Genomic DNA, 18,111 nt, shown 5'->3' with positions numbered 1-18,111 from the left:
AATAAATAAATGATAGATTAAATAATCAAATAGATAAATAGTTTAACAAATCAATCAATACAGAGTAGTTACTTAGTTTTAGAAATAATAAACTTCTGATTGGACATGGGACACAAGCCGAGGCTTGATCGACCTGTGGCTGGCCACCTCAGAGGAGGGTGTATAGTGACTAAAGGCCAAAACACCCGATAAATCTGAGGTGCACTACTGATGATGTGTCCTGAAATTCATAAAAAGACCATTTAATGACCTTAAACTCATTAAATAGGCCAAAATGAATTCTTAAAACTAAATTAACTAATTAATTAATTAAAAAGCAAACACACCTGGTCTAAAAAAAATCTTAAACTTGTTAATATCAATCTTGGAGACTGACTTCCCTAACCCTAACCCTAACCCTAGAGATAAATAGTATCTTCATTTTAAATGTGAAAACTTTATTTCTATTTTTTTATTTATTTTTTCTCCTTTTTCATTCTGTTTCTATACTTCCGTAAAGCTGCTTTGAGACAATGTGAATTGTTAAACGCCATCAAAATACATTTGAATTTGAATATAAACAACAGAGTGATGATGCGTTGAAGCATAATTCAGAGTGATTCTGTTGATGTTCTGTTTCTGTGACGATCACACAAACACTCACACTGTGTTCAGACGAAGCTGCAGATTAAATCGCTCTCTTACAAGTTTGTACATTTGTGGAAATGACAGAGAATCTAACAGGACATTCAGGCAAACAGGAGAAATAAAATGATCTGTTTGTATAACACAAGTTTCCTTTGCAGAGAACTCGATGCTGCTTCACGGCTCACGCTATGAGAACGTTTCTTTGTGAAAGTTGTGTCTGAATGTCTGTGTGAAATCTGTGTCAACTTTTTAATGATTCTTAATGATTTCTCATTTGAAATGTTCAGAGATGGAGGTTCTGTTGAAGAAAACAGATGAAATGGAGAAACGCTTCCAGGCTGATAAAGACAGGTTGGTGCTGGAGCTGGAGGAAATGGAGAAGATGACGAAAGAGAAAGAGAGATCAGAGCTCCGTCGGAGAGAGAACGAGGCCAGAGAAGCTCAGACCAGAGAAGAGATGGAGGCTCTGCTGAAGGAAAGGGACAAAATGAGGAGAAGATTTCAGGCTGATAAAGACAGCTTGATGCTCCAGCTTGAGGAAGAGAGAAGGAACACAGAAACGGAGATAGAGCGGTTTGACAAAAGGCAGAAGATCACTGAAGGCTGCTGGAGGAAACACTGTAAGGTAGTGGAGCAAATAATTCTTGAAGAAGAAACAGAGCTGGAGAAAATGACAAAAGAGGTGAATGACCTGAAAGAAACTGTGGACCAAATTAAGCAGAAAGCCAGGACTATGGATCCCGAGATGACGAGGGTCGGCTGGTTCCTGAAGCTCTGAAAGAGGAAGAACGTCAAGAGAAGACGCTACTTGGAGAAAGACATAGAGAGACTTGAGCTCCAGCTGAGACACAGTAAAGCCAGAGCAGCTCGGTCGACAGAAGTGATCGTCGTTCTGCTGAAGAAAAGGGTTCAAATAAAGAGACCGTTGGAGCTCGAACAGGCAATCGACATCTTGGACGCAGTCCCTCGCAATACTTCGAACAGAAGGAGAAAGAACAGTGAGCTGATAAAGAGCAAGGAGAGAGAAGTTCACTCTACAGAAGTGACTAATGCTTCGGTGAAGGAAAGAAAGGAAATGAAGAAAGGGCAGCATGAAGAAAAAGCGAAGAATGTGCTGAAGCTTGAGCAAGAAAAGAATAACATGGAGAAGGAGAAAGAGATAAACCAAGAGTGAATTGACCTGGGTGCCCTGTGATGGGTTGGCACTCCGTCCAGGGTGTATCCTGCCTTGATGCCCGATGACGCCTGAGATAGGCACAGGCTCCCCGTGACCCGAGGTAGTTCAGATAAGCGGTAGAAAATGAATGAATGAATGAATTGACCTGGAGATTCGAGCCATGGAAGAGTTTCTGGAGGAAAAAAATGAATGAAGAAAGGTTGAAGCTGAAAAATGGAGAGTGGAGGAGAAGATTCCAGAGATGGCTACCATACAGGAGATGACAGAAGAGCTGGAGGCCTCAGAACCAAAGAAGGAAGCAAGTGCGAAGGAGGGACTTGAGACAGCTGATAAGAAGCTAAAGTGCATTTTTATACCATGGTTCCAGAAGCTCAGGAAGAAGCTGACAAAGTAGAAGAAGAAGACTAAAGAGAGTCAGCAGATGAAGAAAAAGCAAGAGAGGGAGAGCGAGGCCAAAGAAGCTCAGATGAGACAAGAGACTCTGATTGAGAGAGGAGGAGATTTAACACTAGGGACAGTAGAGATCTGAGAACACACACAGACACACACACACATTTGTATTTTTTTTTTTTAAATAAATGACGACATGTTTATTAAGGAGTTTTATTTTTATGTAAGTGTGGATTAAGTGTCCAAATACTTTTGGTGTCACTGTATAGAAAACATCTATAATAAAGTGTAATCATATAAAATTAGTGCTGGGCGACAGCTGGAAAGTTTATCATCCATATTATGTGTCATATCTCTCGGAATCAATAATCAATCATTCATCAGTTTTATTAACCTTTTTTAATACATTTTAAATTTACACACTTTATTAAGGCAAAAAAGAAATGATTTTAGTTTAACAGTTTAAAACTAAATAATTCAACAAATAGATTTCTTCTCTCTTACATGAAGATTAAGTTTGTTAAATAAACTGCTATAAGAATATAAGTATAATATTCTCATGCACCTTTATAAATAAATGATACAACATTATTTTGGTTGCTTGATCCAAGATGGCGGCGCTGCAGTAGCACACAGCGGCCACTCCGGATACAATATGGTGTTATTTACCTTTTTTAGTCCGACTATTGCACCAGTGTGAAGTTGGCCCCCCACCCAATGCAAAACGTCAGCAATATACTGTAGTCTTGTTCGTTTGTGCTCCGTTTGTGCTGGTTTGTGCTGCAAAAATTTTCGTTTGTGCTGCTTTGGTTTTTTAGATATTAAAAGAATAATTATAGTAAAATCCAGGTCACTCAGCCCCCCCCACCTGCTCCAAATTTACCCAACATAGTCTCATTCATTTGTGCTTCATTTGTGCTGGTTTGTGCTGCTAAAAGTTTCGTTTGTGCTGTTTCGGTTTATTAAATATTAAACACTGAATTATTGGCCGATGACGTCATCAGCCCCCAGACATGCACCAAATTCAACAAAATAATCTTGTTCGTTTGTGCTCCGTTTGTGCTGCTAAAAGTTTCGTTTGTGCTGTTTCGGTTTTTATAATATTAAAATAATATTAGGCGGTCATTCTAAGGTCACTCAGTCAAGTCAAGATAAGATCCATATGGCAAACCAAATCACATTAAATAGTCGCTTTCACTAAACTGTTATCTATTTACCGTGCACTTGTGCGATGTGTGGAATGTAACATAAACTCCATGGTAAGTGTTTTTACTTGGTACCCTATGTTCTTATGTGAAAAACAGTAGTAATAGTAACACTGTCATAAATGCACGCACCAATAAGCATATGAACATATACAGTACCAGTCAGAACTTTGAAAACATTACTACAGAAAACACTTCATGCAGAAGAATAGTAAATATCTTATAAGACTTTTAACACTGTAAACATTGCTGGACATTTTTACAGGTTATTTTGGGATGTTTATTTGTTTTAGACTTTTTGTCATTGTGATACACAATCTTGTGTGATACACAAGATTGTGATCTCAATCTTGACAACACACACTACTTATTTTATACAAAAGTCTTATGAAATCAATTACAGACTGTTATTATTTAATAGAAAATTACATGTCTAACTGATTAAGCTGATTAACTGTTTTGTTGCAGCCAAACCAACCTGTGAACGCTTGATCTCGTCTGATCTCGGAAGCTAAGCAGAGTCGGGCCTGGTTAGTACTTGGATGTGCGACTGCCTGGGAATACCAGGTGCTGTAAACTTTTGACAAAGACATTCATTTACTTTACTGTTTGAATTCTGTAACAACATCATTTTATTATTCAGTGGCAGCAGTCAGGAGAGTGAAGCTCTCCTCCATTTCACTTTGTTTTTAATTTTTTTTTTAAAACTACCTGACAGCAGCTTAAAGCAGTCTAGAGGCTGGTGTAGCGGAAATTTTAAATAGCATGAGTGTTTTTATATAATTGTTATGTGCTTTTACAGTAAATTCTGTGTGAAAGACAAGGGAGAATGAACAAGAGGCCCTTATTCTAACTGTTACATTTGTACATGCTAGAAAGATGGTAACTTTAGAGGTGTGTGTGTGTGTGTGTGTGTGTGTGTGCAGGTGCTCGATAAGAACTGTAGATGGAATGTGGCCTTGCTGAGGTGATAACTCAAAGGGAGACATCTTCAGTAACCAGGGAGGATGCATGAACACACACACATACACACCTGGGGTACAAATAAGAGCGCTGAAATACTAGAATTTGCTTCTACACAGTGAAGTTTTAGTTCTCCTTTTTGTCAGTTTAGTAAATGTACATGACCCAACAGATAAAAAAGAAAAGAAAGAATTATTTAATCCTTTAAAAATTATTTTAAAGAAGCATAAAGAAATAATAATGATGGGACTTGCAGTGATTGTTTTCAGTAAACTCGATATGGCAGATGGGATGGTTATTAAATCAGATACAGAGAGAAAAGAACTAAAGGATCTAATGACTGAAAACAACCTGATAGACGTGCGGAGAGAGAGAAATGTAGGAAGAAAAGAAGAGATATAGTGAAAAATTTGCAGGACAATGATTGACCTTATTTCATGTACAAGAAATGTAGAAAACTTTACGGACAAAATCATTCATTCATTCATTCATTTTCTACCGCTTATCCGAACTACCTCGGGTCACGGTGAGCCTGTGCCTCAGGCGTCATCGGGCATCAAGGCAGGATACACCCTGGACGGAGTGCCAACCCATCGCAGGACACACACACACACACTCATTCACTCACACACTCACACACTACGGGCAATTTTCCAGAGATGCCAATCAACCTACCATGCATGTCTTTGGACCGGGGGAGGAAACCGGAGTACCCGGAGGAAACCCCCGAGGCACGGGGAGAACATGCAAACTCCACACACACAAGGTGGAGGTGGGAATCGAACCCCCAACCCTGGATATAAGGATATAAGGAAACAAGTTTGAGTATCATGAGTTTTTATTTTTTAAGCCTGGAATAATGAAGAAAGGGGACAAAGTGTATGGATTCTAAATACAGAAAGTTTAAAGAAAAACCACTATGATTTTAAGTTTAGAGAAATTATAGAAAAAGAAAAAGGAAATGAAATGAATGAGGAAGATAATGTTACATGTTTAATAAAACATTTTTAATTAAACATTGTAGAATGGGAGAAAGAAAGAAAGAAAGAAAGAAAGAAAGAAAGAAAGAAAGAAAGAAAGAAAGAAAGAAAGAAAGAAAAGAAAAATAACAAGTAAAAGTACATTTTAAAAAATTAGAGAATGAATTGGCCAAAGAGAACAAAAATATAAAAAAGGGAGGAGAAAGAACTCGAGGGGGCAAAATGAAGAAATAAAGCAAAATATATGGTGGAAAGAGGAAAAAATAAGAAGTTAAATTATATAAAAACAAGATGACAAAATCTCATGAGGAAATTAAGAAAGAAGAAATGAAAATATAGAAAAATAGATCAACTACACAAAAAAGAAGATTCCTTTAATGTTTAAAGGAATTTTAATAAAGATTTTAAAAGTGTTTGGTGAAAAGGGTTTGAAAAGAAGACACTTTTAAAGGAAAATAAATAAATCAAGATCACAACTGTGAGTCAATCATCTGTGGAGAAACAAATTTGAGATACAATTAAAGAGGTAAAAATAATCTCTAAACATCTGTAACACATGGATGTGTATTTGTGTAATCAGTGTGATGATGTGATGATATCTCTGTGTTGTGTGTAGATGCTGAAGGATTTGACTTTGGATTGTAAAAGATGTTAAAGTGTGAAGTTGTAGCTGAGAGGATAAAAGGATGTGATCAGTCACAGTTATTGTTATTATCTTCTACATCTGAATATGAATGATTCAGCTCCCAAACTGCTGGAAATGTGGGACGTGTTCTAACGCTTCACCTCCATAACTGATTTATCCTGGAAAAAGGTCTGAGGAGAGACTCCTGTCCTACACCAGACCTGGTGAGTTTATTACCCTTAATGCTGAAAAACACAACAGGACAGAATTACAGACACATTTAAACACATTGCTTATGAACAACAGAAGCATAAATACACACATTAGATGTGACATTTTACAGCACACAGTGAATATTACTCAATATCATACAGTAAAGAGACAGTAAGTCAGTAACTCACATCAGTGTCTCCAGTTTACAGTGTGGATCCTTCAGTAGATCAGAGAGCAGCTTCACTCCTGATTCTCCTGGATTATTATTGTTCAGATCCAGTTCTCTCAGGTGTGATGAGGAGTTTGACCTCAGAGCTGAAGCCAGAGCAGCACAACCTTCATCTGTAATACTGCAGTCACACATCCTGCAAGAAAGAAAACCTTCTCACACTTAACACACTCGGTTTTAGTATTAAAACATGAACTACACAAAATCTTTATATACAGTACATTTACTCTCCATCTCACACACACAACAATGACAATATATCAGATCACTACAATTACAGTTACCACAGAGGAGAACTGGATGTTGTAGTGTTTATTAAAACTCTGTGTGTGTGTGTGTGTGTGTGTGTGTGTGTGTGTGTGTGTATACCTCAGTATCTCCAGTGTACAGTGTGGATTCTTCAGTCCATCAGAGAGCAGCTTCATTCCTGAATCCTGCAGTTCATTGCCACTCAGGTCCAGTTCTGTCAGACTGGAGGAGTTTGAGCTGAGAACTGAGGACAGAACTCTACAGCTTTCCTCTGTCAGATTACACCCCCACAGACTGGAAGAGAAATGATGAAATATCAGAACCCCGATCTCAAACACACAAACACAGCCATAATCCAGCTAAAGTTGAAGATGTAACAGAAATGTCAGTGTGTTTGTGTCACACACACAAATCAGAGGACAGGACACCACATCAGTACATTTACAGGAGCAGGGACGTCTTTCTGCACTCCACAATCTCTCAGCTACAATTTATTATAAGACCATTAGGTCATGTACATAACACACACATGTGAGAGCGAGCAGCCTACAAACACTACACTCTGATCTGTGTTCAAGTTTCTACAACCAACACTGCAGATACAGTGCATTTTATTACAGAAAATAAAGAATTATACAGCTGTACACTACCAGTTAATAACATGACAATACTAGTCGTACTTTACACTCAGTTATATGTTGGATTTCACAGAGACACTAAAACAGTTGGTGTGTGTTGTTCTCTGTGCTCGTACAGGTACAAATCTGTCACCTCCAGACCTCTGGTTTTACACACACACTGGTTCAGGTGTTTGGTGTGGACCTGAGTACAGGTAGTGTGTTCACATACGTCCAAACACATCCAAACTAAAGAGAAAGATTACATTTTTAACCTTATAAACGATTCTTGATCATGATTTGTATTTTTTTAAAATATAGATGTGTAAAAATCTATCATCGATCATAAACAATGTAAATAAAGGATATTAGAAAGAACATTGTACTGTTTACTACAGATGTCTTTGACTTTCTCCACAGAGCAAATGGGATCATGTCTTTCATGCCTCCACAACTGAGAAGTGAACTTGACCGACTGTCACGTGCAACCGTCTTTGTGTTCACCGTCTGTTTTTACCACATCCACCATCTTCTGATGCAGTGAACCAGACAAAAAACTGTGTCTATAATTCAACCACAACAGATTAACAACAATCACGACCCAAGAACAAGAATGTGATCGGTCATTAACAGTTTGGTGTCTTTGTCGAGCTCCAAGTAGTACAAAACAGGACTTTTTAATAACAGCGGTCACGACACTACACTCACCTGTGACACATTATTCATCCTCTCTCTTTTTACCTGCTTGTACACTTGATAAGCAAAAAAAAAGAAAAAGTCACATTTAAACTCCATCCTCTACAAACAGTAAAGTGTTAGAGAAAGAAAATTTTCATCACTCATCTGAGTTAGCTGCCTAGCTTGTTTCTAACATAATAACAAATGTAGGCTCAGCGTCTCTCCAGATTTGCCGTATTTGTGTTTATTTAGGCATTATTCTTCTGCATGCTTGCACGATTTTGTCATGCGAGCATATCATTCAACAGACAGTCACTTTTAGATATTGGTCACATCTGCACAAACTCTGTTTCGGACTTTATTTTCGCATTTGATCAAATACCACCGGAGCTCGTAAGGAATCACAGCGAGCCCTTTATCCCGACTGGACATGTCTGGCGCCGACGCAGAGACCCGTCCCGTTGCACTCACACCTGTCATCGCTAAGTCAAGTCAAGTCAAGAAGCTTTTATTGTCATTTCAACCACATATAGCTGTTGCAGTACATAGTGAAATGAGACAACGTTTCTCCAGGATCAGGGTGTTACATAAAACAAAGACAGGGCTAAGGACATGTAAGTAGTCTTAGCCACATAAAGTGCAACTGTGCAAACAGTGCAGGACAAGACAAACAAGACAGACAAGACAGTGCAGGACAAAAGACAGTGCAGACACAAAGTTACAAGACAATACAAAAAGTACAAAAAATGCAATACACAAAAGACAATAAACAGTAACAGAAACAGCGACGACCGACCAGTGTATTTACTGTATGTGAATACTGAATGTTCAAACAATATTTTGTGCAGTAACATTAGAATGAACACAATTTCTTAGCAGCAGGTCCTTGAGACAATATACAGTATAGAATTGTGCAAAAAAAAAAAAAAAAAAAAAAAACAGCAATTGACTGAAATATTGTATAGTATGTGTGAAAATGCTGAGATATTGTACAATATGTGCAAAAACAGCAGAAATGTTGGACGGTTTGTGCAAAAACAGCAGAAAAGTGTGCAAAACAGCATGTAAACAGTTTGATGGATTGTAAGCAGCACGTAACAGTTTGATGTGTCAGTGTGTGTTTTGTGTAGGTCTGTGCAGTCCATACAGATGATGTGTGTGTGTATGTTGTGCTCAGTACAAGTCAGTTCAGTTATTGAGAAGTATGATGGCTTGTGGGAGGAAACTGTTACACAGTCTGGCTGTTAGGGCCTGAATGCTTCAGTACCTTTTTCCAGATGGCAGGAGGGTGAAGAGTGTGTGTGAGGGGTGTGTGGGGTCATCCACAATGCTGTTGGCTTTGTGGATGCAGCGTGTGGTGTAAGTGTCCATGATAGAGGGAAGAGAGACCCCAATGATCTTCTCTGCTGTCCTCACTATCTGCTGCAGGGTTTTGTGATCCGAGATGTTACAGTTCCCAAACCAGACAGTGATGCAGCTGCTCAGGATGCTCTCAATGGTCCCTCTGTAGAACATGGTCAGGATGGGGGGAGGGAGATGTGCCTTTCTCAGCCTTCGTAGGAAGTAGAGACGCTGCTGGGCTTTCTTGGTGATGGCGCTGGTGTTGAGTGACCAGGTGAGGTTCTCTGCTAGATGAACACCAAGAAATTTGGTGCTTTTGACGATCCCTACGGATGATCCGTCGTTGTTCGGGCTCTCCTGAAGTCCACAACCATCTCTTTATTTTTATCAACAATCAGAGACAGGTTGTTGGCTCTACACCAGGTAGTTAGCTGTTGCACCTCCTCTCTGTGAGCTGACTCGTCATTCTTGTTGATGAGACCCACCACGGTCGTGTCATCGGTGAACTTGATAATATGATTCGATCTGTGCATTTCTGCACAGTCGTGAGTCAGCAGAGTGAACAGCAGTGGACTGAGCACGCATCCTTGAGGAGCTCCAGTGTTCATTGTGGTGGTGCTGGAGATGCTGTTCCCGATCCGGACTGACTGAGGTCTCCCAGTCAGGAAGTCCAGGATCCAGTTGCAGAGGGAGGTGTTTAGTCCCAGCAGGCTCAGCTTCCCAATCAGGTGCTGAGGGATGATTGTATTGAATGCTGAACTAAAGTCTATGAACAGCATTCATACATAAGTATCTTTATTGTCCAGGTGGGTGAAGGCTAAGTGGAGGGCTGTGGCAATGGCATCGTCTGTGGAGCGGTTTGGACTATACGCGAACTGTAGGGGGTCCAGTGAGGGTGGTAGCTGGGTCTTGATGTGCCTCATGACGAGCTTCTCGAAGCACTTCATAACAACGGGACGATAGTCATTGAGGCAGGACACTGTAGACTTCTTTGGGACAGGAATGATGGTGGTTGTTTTGAGGCACGTAGGAACAACGGTGCTGCTCAGGGAAATGTTGAAGATGTCCGTAAAGACATCCGCTAGCTGTTCTGCACATTCTCTGAGCACCCTGCCAGGTATGTTGTCTGGTCCAGCAGCCTTCCGTGGGTTAACTCTGCATAGAGATCTCCTCACATCGGCTGTGGATAGACAGAGTACCTGGTCGTCGGGGGGAGGGATGGTCTTCCTTGGCGTTACGTTGTTCTGTACCTCGAACCAAGCGTAAAAATCGTTCAGCGCGTCTGGGAGGGAGGCGTCGCTATCACAAGCAGGTGAAGCTGTCTTGTAGTTTGTGATTGCAGTATGCCCTGCCACATGCGCCAGGTGTCTCCGCTGTCCTTGAAGTGGATGTGGATTGTCTGGTCATGTGCACGCTTTGTTGAAATCTCCGGCGATGATAAAAAGTCCGTCGGGGTGAACATTCTGTAGGTCGCTAATAGCTCCGTATAGCTCACTTAGCACCTCTTTAGCAATAGCACTAGGAGGAATGTAAACTCCGACAATGAAAACAGTAGTAAATTCCCGTGGTAAATAAAATGGTCTGCATCTAACAGTCACAAACTCCACTGACGATGAGCAGTAAGTAGAAATAAGCACAGAGTTCTTGCACCAGTCCATGTTGATATAAACACACACACCACCACCGCGAGTATTACCACACAGAGCTGCATTTCTGTCGGCTCTAAATGAAGTTAGCCCGTCCAGATGAATGGCGGCGTCCGGAACTCTGTCGCTGAGCCACGTCTCCATGAAAACAAACACGCAGCAGTTTCTAATCACTCGCCGTGTAGAGCGTTCGAGTCAGATGTAGTCCAGTTTATTGTCCAGGGAGCAAACGTTGGCTAGTAGAATGGACGGGAGAGCTGGCCGTCTAGGGTTTGTTTTTAGCCTATTGAATACGGAGAGGCCGCTGTGTGCTACTGACGTGCCGCCATCTTGGAAAAGTAGCTAAGTGCTTCGATAGACTGGTCCTCACCCACCTTAAAGCCTGTCTGCCACCCAGCCTGGACCCTTACCAATTTGCCTATCGCCCAAATAGATCAACTGACGACGCCATTTCCACTGTACTTCATTCTGCCCTGACTCACTTGGATAAACCTGACACCTATGCCAGGATGCTGTTTGTTGATTTCAGCTCAGCTTTTAATACAGTTAGCACTTCCAAGCTAATCCTGAAGCTGGAACAACTTGGCATCAGCACACAACTCTGCAATTGGACTCTGGACTTCCTTACGAACAGATCACAGTCTGTTCGTCTGAACACTGTCACCTCCTCCAGTCTCACAATCAGCACTGGGGTCCCCCCAGGGATGTGCATTGTCTCCACTACTATACTCCCTTTTCACCCATGACTGCATACCTGTCCATACCTCAAACAGCATTATAAAGTTCGCAGATGACACCACAGTGGTAAGCCTGATTGAAGGTAACGACGAGACGGCTTACAGGGAGCAGATCCAGCACCTAGTAGCATGGTGTGAGGACAATAACCTGAAACTTAACACCAAAAAGACCAAGGAGGTCATTGTGGATTTCAGACGTGCTGGCAATCACACTCATCCTCCAATTTACATCAACGGAACTGCTGTTGAGCGTGTACCCAGCTTCAAGTTCCTTGGAATACACATCTCTGAGGACCTCACTTGGTCTCTGAACTCTTCCATCCTGATCAGAAAGGCACAATAGTGCCTATATTTTCTGAGGAGACTTAAAAAGTCTCGTCTGTGCTACAGGATACTGGAGAACTTTTACCGCTGTACCATTGAGAGTATCCTCACAAGCTGCATCTCAGTGTGGTACAGCAGCTGCACAGCTTCAGACCGTAAAGCCCTTCAAAGGGTGGTGAAAACCGCCCAACAAATCATCGGTACTAAACTGCCCACCTTGGAGGACATTTTCAAAAAACGCTGTTTGCAAAGGGCGAGGGGCATCAGCGAGGTACTGTTTACACTTCTCCCATCGGGCAGACGCTACCGTTGTCTCAGAGCCAGAACAAACAGACTGAAAAATAGCTTCTTTCCTGTGGCTGTTTCTGCACTGAACAGCTGATATGGTGTTAACAATCACCACTGTACTGTCACTTTTCTTCTGTGTTTTGCACTATTTTGCACCACTTTAAAATCATGCATCCTTGCACCACCCATCATTACACTTCTGTATGTCCATCCATATTTATTCTGTCTAGTCTGTGTATATATATAGCTGTATATATTCATAATGAAATTCCTTTTGTACAGCTCTATCTGTCATATCACTTCATACTGTGTCATACTTATATAAAATCCACACTATATATGCCCTCTGATGTTTTTCTCATCTGTGTGAGTTTTGTTAAATGTCACTTTCAATATAAACAGAAAAGTCTTTCACTGGTGTTAGTTCAGAAATGTCTTTAGTTCTTAAATGCATGCAGTTATTTTGTATAGATATTTTTTCATAAATTTTAGAGAACGCTTAATTTTTCATGATTCATATATAAAAGCTATAAAATGACTCATATGATGTTATAAGATTTTGTCCATGTGGCCCAGCCCTCAGTTCAGATATAACATGTTAGTGTAAAAAGTGAAACAATCTTCTGTAAAAGTACCGGAGGTTTGTTTAAAGATGATTAGAGGAACTATTAACTAACATTAATCCAAACAGTGCAGTTCAGTGTTACATTAAAATAATAAACCATGCAGTAATACATTTATAAATAAAAATACTCACTCAGCTTTTCTGGAGGCTTTGACCACTGGCAGCAGCCTCAGAAGACCTTCATGTGATGGATCATATTTCCTCAAATTAAACACATCCAGCTCCTGTTCTGAGGTCAGTAACACAAACACCAGCACTGACCACTGAGCTGGAGAGAGTCTGGTTCCATAGTGACAACTGTCACCTCCTCTGTACAGGAAAGTTTGTACTTCCTGCACTAGAGAATGATCATTCAGTTCATTCAGACAGTGGAACAGATTGATGGATTTCTCTGGAGATGGATTCTCCCTGATCTTCTCCTTGATGTACTCCACTGTTTCCTGTTTGCTGTGAGATCTGCTTCCTGTCTGTGGCATTAAGTCTCGTAAAAGAGTTTGATTGGTCTCCAGTGAGAGACCCAGAAGGAAGCGGAGGAAAAGGTCCAGATGTCCATTCTCACTCTGTAAGGCCTTGTCCACTGAACTCCTGAGGAGATCAGACATGGTTGGATTTCTGAAGAAATTAAAAAGCCCAGTGCTTTGCCCCACAAGCACATTTGTATTTCTTAAAATAAAGCAGAAAAATACATATAAAGCAGCCAGAAACTCCTGAACACTCAGATGTATGAAGCTGAACACCTTCCCCAGGTGAAGCCCAAACTCCTCTCTGAAGATCTGGGTACACACTCCTGAGTACACTGACACTTCTCTGACATCAATGTCACACTCTGTCAGATCTTCCTCATAGAAGATCAGGTTTCCTTTCTCCAGCTGGTGGAAAGCCAGTTTTCCCAGTGCCATGATACTCTCTCTGGTCTGCTGAGGATCAGGGTCACATTTCTGATGGTACTTTTGGTCCTTGTGTTTGATCTGAAAGATCAGGAAGTGTGTGTACATTTGAGTCAGAGTCTTGGGGATCTCTCCACCCTCTGCTTCACCCAACATTCTCTCTAGAACAGTGGCTGAGATCCAGCAGAAGACTGGGATGTGGCACATGATGTAGAGGCTTCTTGAAGACTTCAGGTGAGTGATGATGTTATCGGCCAGGCTCTGATCACTGATCCTCTTCCTGAAGTACTCCTCTTTCTGAGGATCACTGAAGCCTCGTACCTCTGTTACCTGGTCTACACACTCAGGAGGGATCTGATTGGCTGCTCCTGGTCTTGTGGTTATCCAGAGGAGAGCAGAGGGAAGCAGATTCCCCTTGATGAGGTTCGTCAGCAGCACATCCACTGAGGCTGACTCTGTCACATCACACAATATCTCATTCTTCTGGAAATTTAGAGGGAGTCGACACTCATCCAGACCATCAAAGATCAACACCATTTTGTAGGAGTCACAGTCTATTGATTCTAGTTTTCTTATTTCTGGGAAAAAATGATGAAGAAGATTCATCAGACTGAGATTTTGCTGCTTCATCAGATTCAGCTCTCTAAAGGGAAGTGGAAACATGAAGGTGATGTCCTGATTTACTTCTCCTTCAGCCCAGTCCAGAATGAACTTCTGCACAGAGACTGTTTTTCCAATTCCAGCAACTCCTTTAGTCAGCACAGTTCTGATGGACTTGTCTTTAAAGATCTCATTACATTTGATGGGTTTCTCCTGTGTTGCTGGTCTCCTGGACGCCGTCTCAATCTGTCTCACCTCATGTTCATTATTGACGTCTCCACTCCAACCGTCTGTGATGTAGAGCTCAGTGTAGATCTCATTCAGAAGTGCTGAGCTTCCATGCTGTGAGATTCCTTCATTAATTCTTTTAAACTTCTCTCTCAGCTTGGACTTCAACTTTGTCTGATACACAGAGGTGAGTTCTAATAAACAAAGTAATATCTAGTTTAGTAATAAATAGTTATAATGCAAAATCGTTCAAACACTGCTATTAATTCCTGACTGATGTACTAAATATTATTGAAGCTGGACCATGAACAGATACAACATGATATTAAAATTAAATTTAAAACTAAAAGTGTTCATATCTAAAACTATTTCCTCTCTCTAAAGTGAAGCTGATGGAATAAAGTCATGACTCAGAGCTCTTACTGTTGTGCAGTGTGTTAGCGAGATCTGTGTGGTTCATGTTCTTCAGGACGTGCAGTGTGATCTTCAGCGCTCCCTCTCTGACACTGTGCAGATCCTCCTCATCCTCCACCTCCCTCTCAGTGCATGCTGGGTAATCTGGACTCAGCTCCTTGTTAGAAACACACAGGAACAGATCTAAATATTGTCATGTTACACAGTGAGAGAGGCTTTTATTTTATCAAAAGAAGAAAAGTCTGTTTTTATTGTCACATTTAAAACTCATACAACTGATTACCCTTAATGCTGCTGCACATCAAGACATTACAAGGGATCACAACACACACATTACACACTTTGAAAACAACACACACACCTTGAATATAGAGTCCAGCTGTTTTCTGCTGATGTTTGATTTTTGTGGTCTGTGAACAAACAAAACCCATCATGTAATATGGACTATATGTATTCATAGCTGCCGAAATCACACACTAATAAATACAGAGACAGATATTTAACACTATCCTCTTAACACAATACACCGATTTCAGGATTTCCTAACTGACACCAACATGTTTAGAAACAAATGTTTGAATAAATGAATAAAATCTGTATATTGTCATTAATGTCCCAGGTGTAAATGTTCTTCTGTAACACCACAGACCCTCCAGCTCAGGGACTGCAGACTGAACTGAACTCTTAAAGCACTTTTCCTCACTGCCAGTCCGAGAGCTGCAGCACTGCACAGTTTAGTGTTTTACTGCTTCAACACCTGATAAAGCTCATGAAGGGCTTCATAATGAGACGAGTGAGTTTGATCAGGTGGAACACTGCTGTAAAACACCTCACTATACTGACCTCACATCATTAGAACTGTCTCTGTCTCTGAAGTGTATTGGTTCTCCCATTGACACGTCACTCTTCATGGACATACAGCTGGGTTCTGGTGAGTCTGATCTCTTTCCCTCCATCATTCTAGAACAGAAATATCAGCAATAATTAATACTCAGCACTGTTAAACAATGTGTTCATCATTAAACACCAATAATTCCATCTTTTTAATTCAGATCCAGTCTGTACACTTATTCAAACAGGAGACAGGCCTCATAAGTCAGGAATTACACTGATATCAGGAGTCCCAATCACAGCTAACTGACTCAGCTGGGTCTTAAAGCCTGTAGAGTTCACTGACACAAAGCTATGCTGCTCTTATGCTCCACATTACACAGTCCTTTTTACTCTTCTCTCAGTGAATGATTTGTCTAAACTGTTCTTAGATCAGATCAGTGATATATTCACTGCTATTAAACACCTTAAAGCAAAGTTGAGTTCCTGTGTTAACTAGTGAGTGTTTAGAGATACAGATGTGTTCCCATGAGACGGTGTGTATTTATTGCTGGTGAATGTAAAAGTAAGTCACCTCTCGTCTTTCTTTAAGTCCTGTTTTCCAGACACACTCATGTTGGAGGTCATGTCTCCTTCTCCAGATTACAGCAGGACACACGTTTACTTCACTCCAACATCGGTGTGTTAAATTACACCCTGAATCAGCACAGAGTTCACTTACAGGAAATAGTTACGCTATCAAGTTATAAAACAACCTGTGTACATTAAAGCTTCAGTACAAACCCACAAAACTCTTCTGCATCTAGTGTCACTTCAGTGTGTTTATATATTAGAGCTTTAGATACTCACTGTGTTTTTACTCCTGAAATCTTTTAGTTTTCACTCCACACAAAATGGAGCTGCTGATTTTCAGTTTATACTGCAGAGGGGGCAAAGGGCACACACACCCACACCCACACACACAAACACACATATAATGGTTCCGACACCCATAAAGGGGTGGTTCTAGACCTTTTGTAGGGTGGTTCTAGACCTTTTGTAGGGTGGCTCCAGCCCCCCTGTCTGTGATCTCAGCCACCCTAAAACTAAAAGTATAATTTCTACTTTCATAAATAAAAAATATATATATTACTTTAAAATGCAGCACATGTCATTGATGGGAAAGAAAGTTATTTATCAGTTTGATCCAAGAGCGATTTTTTTTTATTTTGTTTTTACGCGTGTGCGTTGTAGTCTTTCAAAAGTGCATCTTCAGCTGTCTGCTTTATCTGATCGGAGAAGCACAGAGTCAGTCAGAGTTGGAGGCATTTATCTATAACGTTAATTGGCGGAAAACCATAAAGACGGCAACCAAAAAGCAGTGAAATTTCACTATTCTTATTACCAGAGGTGATAGCACAAACAAAATATTAATGCAAACAATAAATTCAATACTAAATAAAAATAACATGTATTGATTTGGTTTTTGTCTTGTGAATATTTTTTTATTAATGGCCGCATTCATTGGACACAGTGTTTGTAGAGAATGCACACAAACCTGAACTGATTTAATTCTAGACTGGCATCATTACATCATGCATAAAATTTGTGTCCACTTTTTCCATTTTAAATAATAGCATAACTTTTGGCTTACTATGTAGTCATATAATATATAATATAAAACTCTTCTTGTTTTAAATTCTCACTGAGGGCTAAAACCCCCTAAAGATGAAATCCTTTCAGGAAGCAGGACCGTAGTCAATGCTGAAGGTATGTAAAACGCAGAATGGAGTTTAATTTATTTGTTACAACCCAGTCTAGGGTTGGGCTGCACAGCGTTATAGCTCGGGATTCAGTGAATGGATACCTTTATAAATACCAAAAGAAACCACAAAGTAGAATTTCTAGGTAAGTGTATTTACAAACAAATAATGATACATACAGCCAACAGTAAACAGGCGTCTCTTCAAGGTGGGCCAAGGCCAAAATAACAAACAAAAAGGTCTAATAGTTAAATAACTATCCTTACCTGAAAGCAAAGAAAAGAAAAAATACAGGGGAACTTCCCTAACTCCCTACCAAAACACACAGAAAAAGAACCCACTCCCAAAGAAAAGAGGTATCCACACCCCTACTGCCAGTGAAACAGTGACATATTTTGCAGTGAAATAAATGTATATATACAAAGTGTAACACATCAACAAATCCAAGGATAAACCAAGCAAGAAGTCAATACCAGAACAATCACAAAACCACAA

The 18,111-nt window shown here is 40.4% G+C and overlaps 1 protein-coding gene and 1 pseudogene across 1 annotated transcript; one reads left to right on the top strand and one right to left on the bottom strand.

Moving 5' to 3' along the window:
• The first annotated feature begins 3,859 nt into the window (after positions 1-3,859).
• LOC132837697 (5S ribosomal RNA) lies at positions 3,860-3,978 on the top strand (annotated as a pseudogene).
• A 1,737-nt stretch (positions 3,979-5,715) lies between these two features.
• LOC132837670 (NACHT, LRR and PYD domains-containing protein 9-like) lies at positions 5,716-16,742 on the bottom strand. Its single transcript, XM_060857475.1, has 9 exons — positions 16,724-16,742; positions 16,449-16,570; positions 15,887-16,003; positions 15,405-15,453; positions 15,053-15,200; positions 13,047-14,823; positions 6,779-6,952; positions 6,369-6,545; positions 5,716-6,212 (listed from the first exon to the last, which is right to left on the bottom strand). Exons 2-9 carry the CDS (start codon positions 16,499-16,501, stop codon positions 6,125-6,127), a joined length of 2,583 nt encoding a protein of 860 aa, XP_060713458.1. The 5' UTR covers positions 16,502-16,570; positions 16,724-16,742; the 3' UTR covers positions 5,716-6,124.
• Positions 16,743-18,111: the final 1,369 nt, after the last annotated feature.

Source organism: Tachysurus vachellii, chromosome 21, assembly GCF_030014155.1.
Source record: "Tachysurus vachellii isolate PV-2020 chromosome 21, HZAU_Pvac_v1, whole genome shotgun sequence".
NCBI lineage: Eukaryota > Metazoa > Chordata > Actinopteri > Siluriformes > Bagridae > Tachysurus > Tachysurus vachellii.
This window is presented reverse-complemented; position numbering and strand designations above follow the sequence as displayed.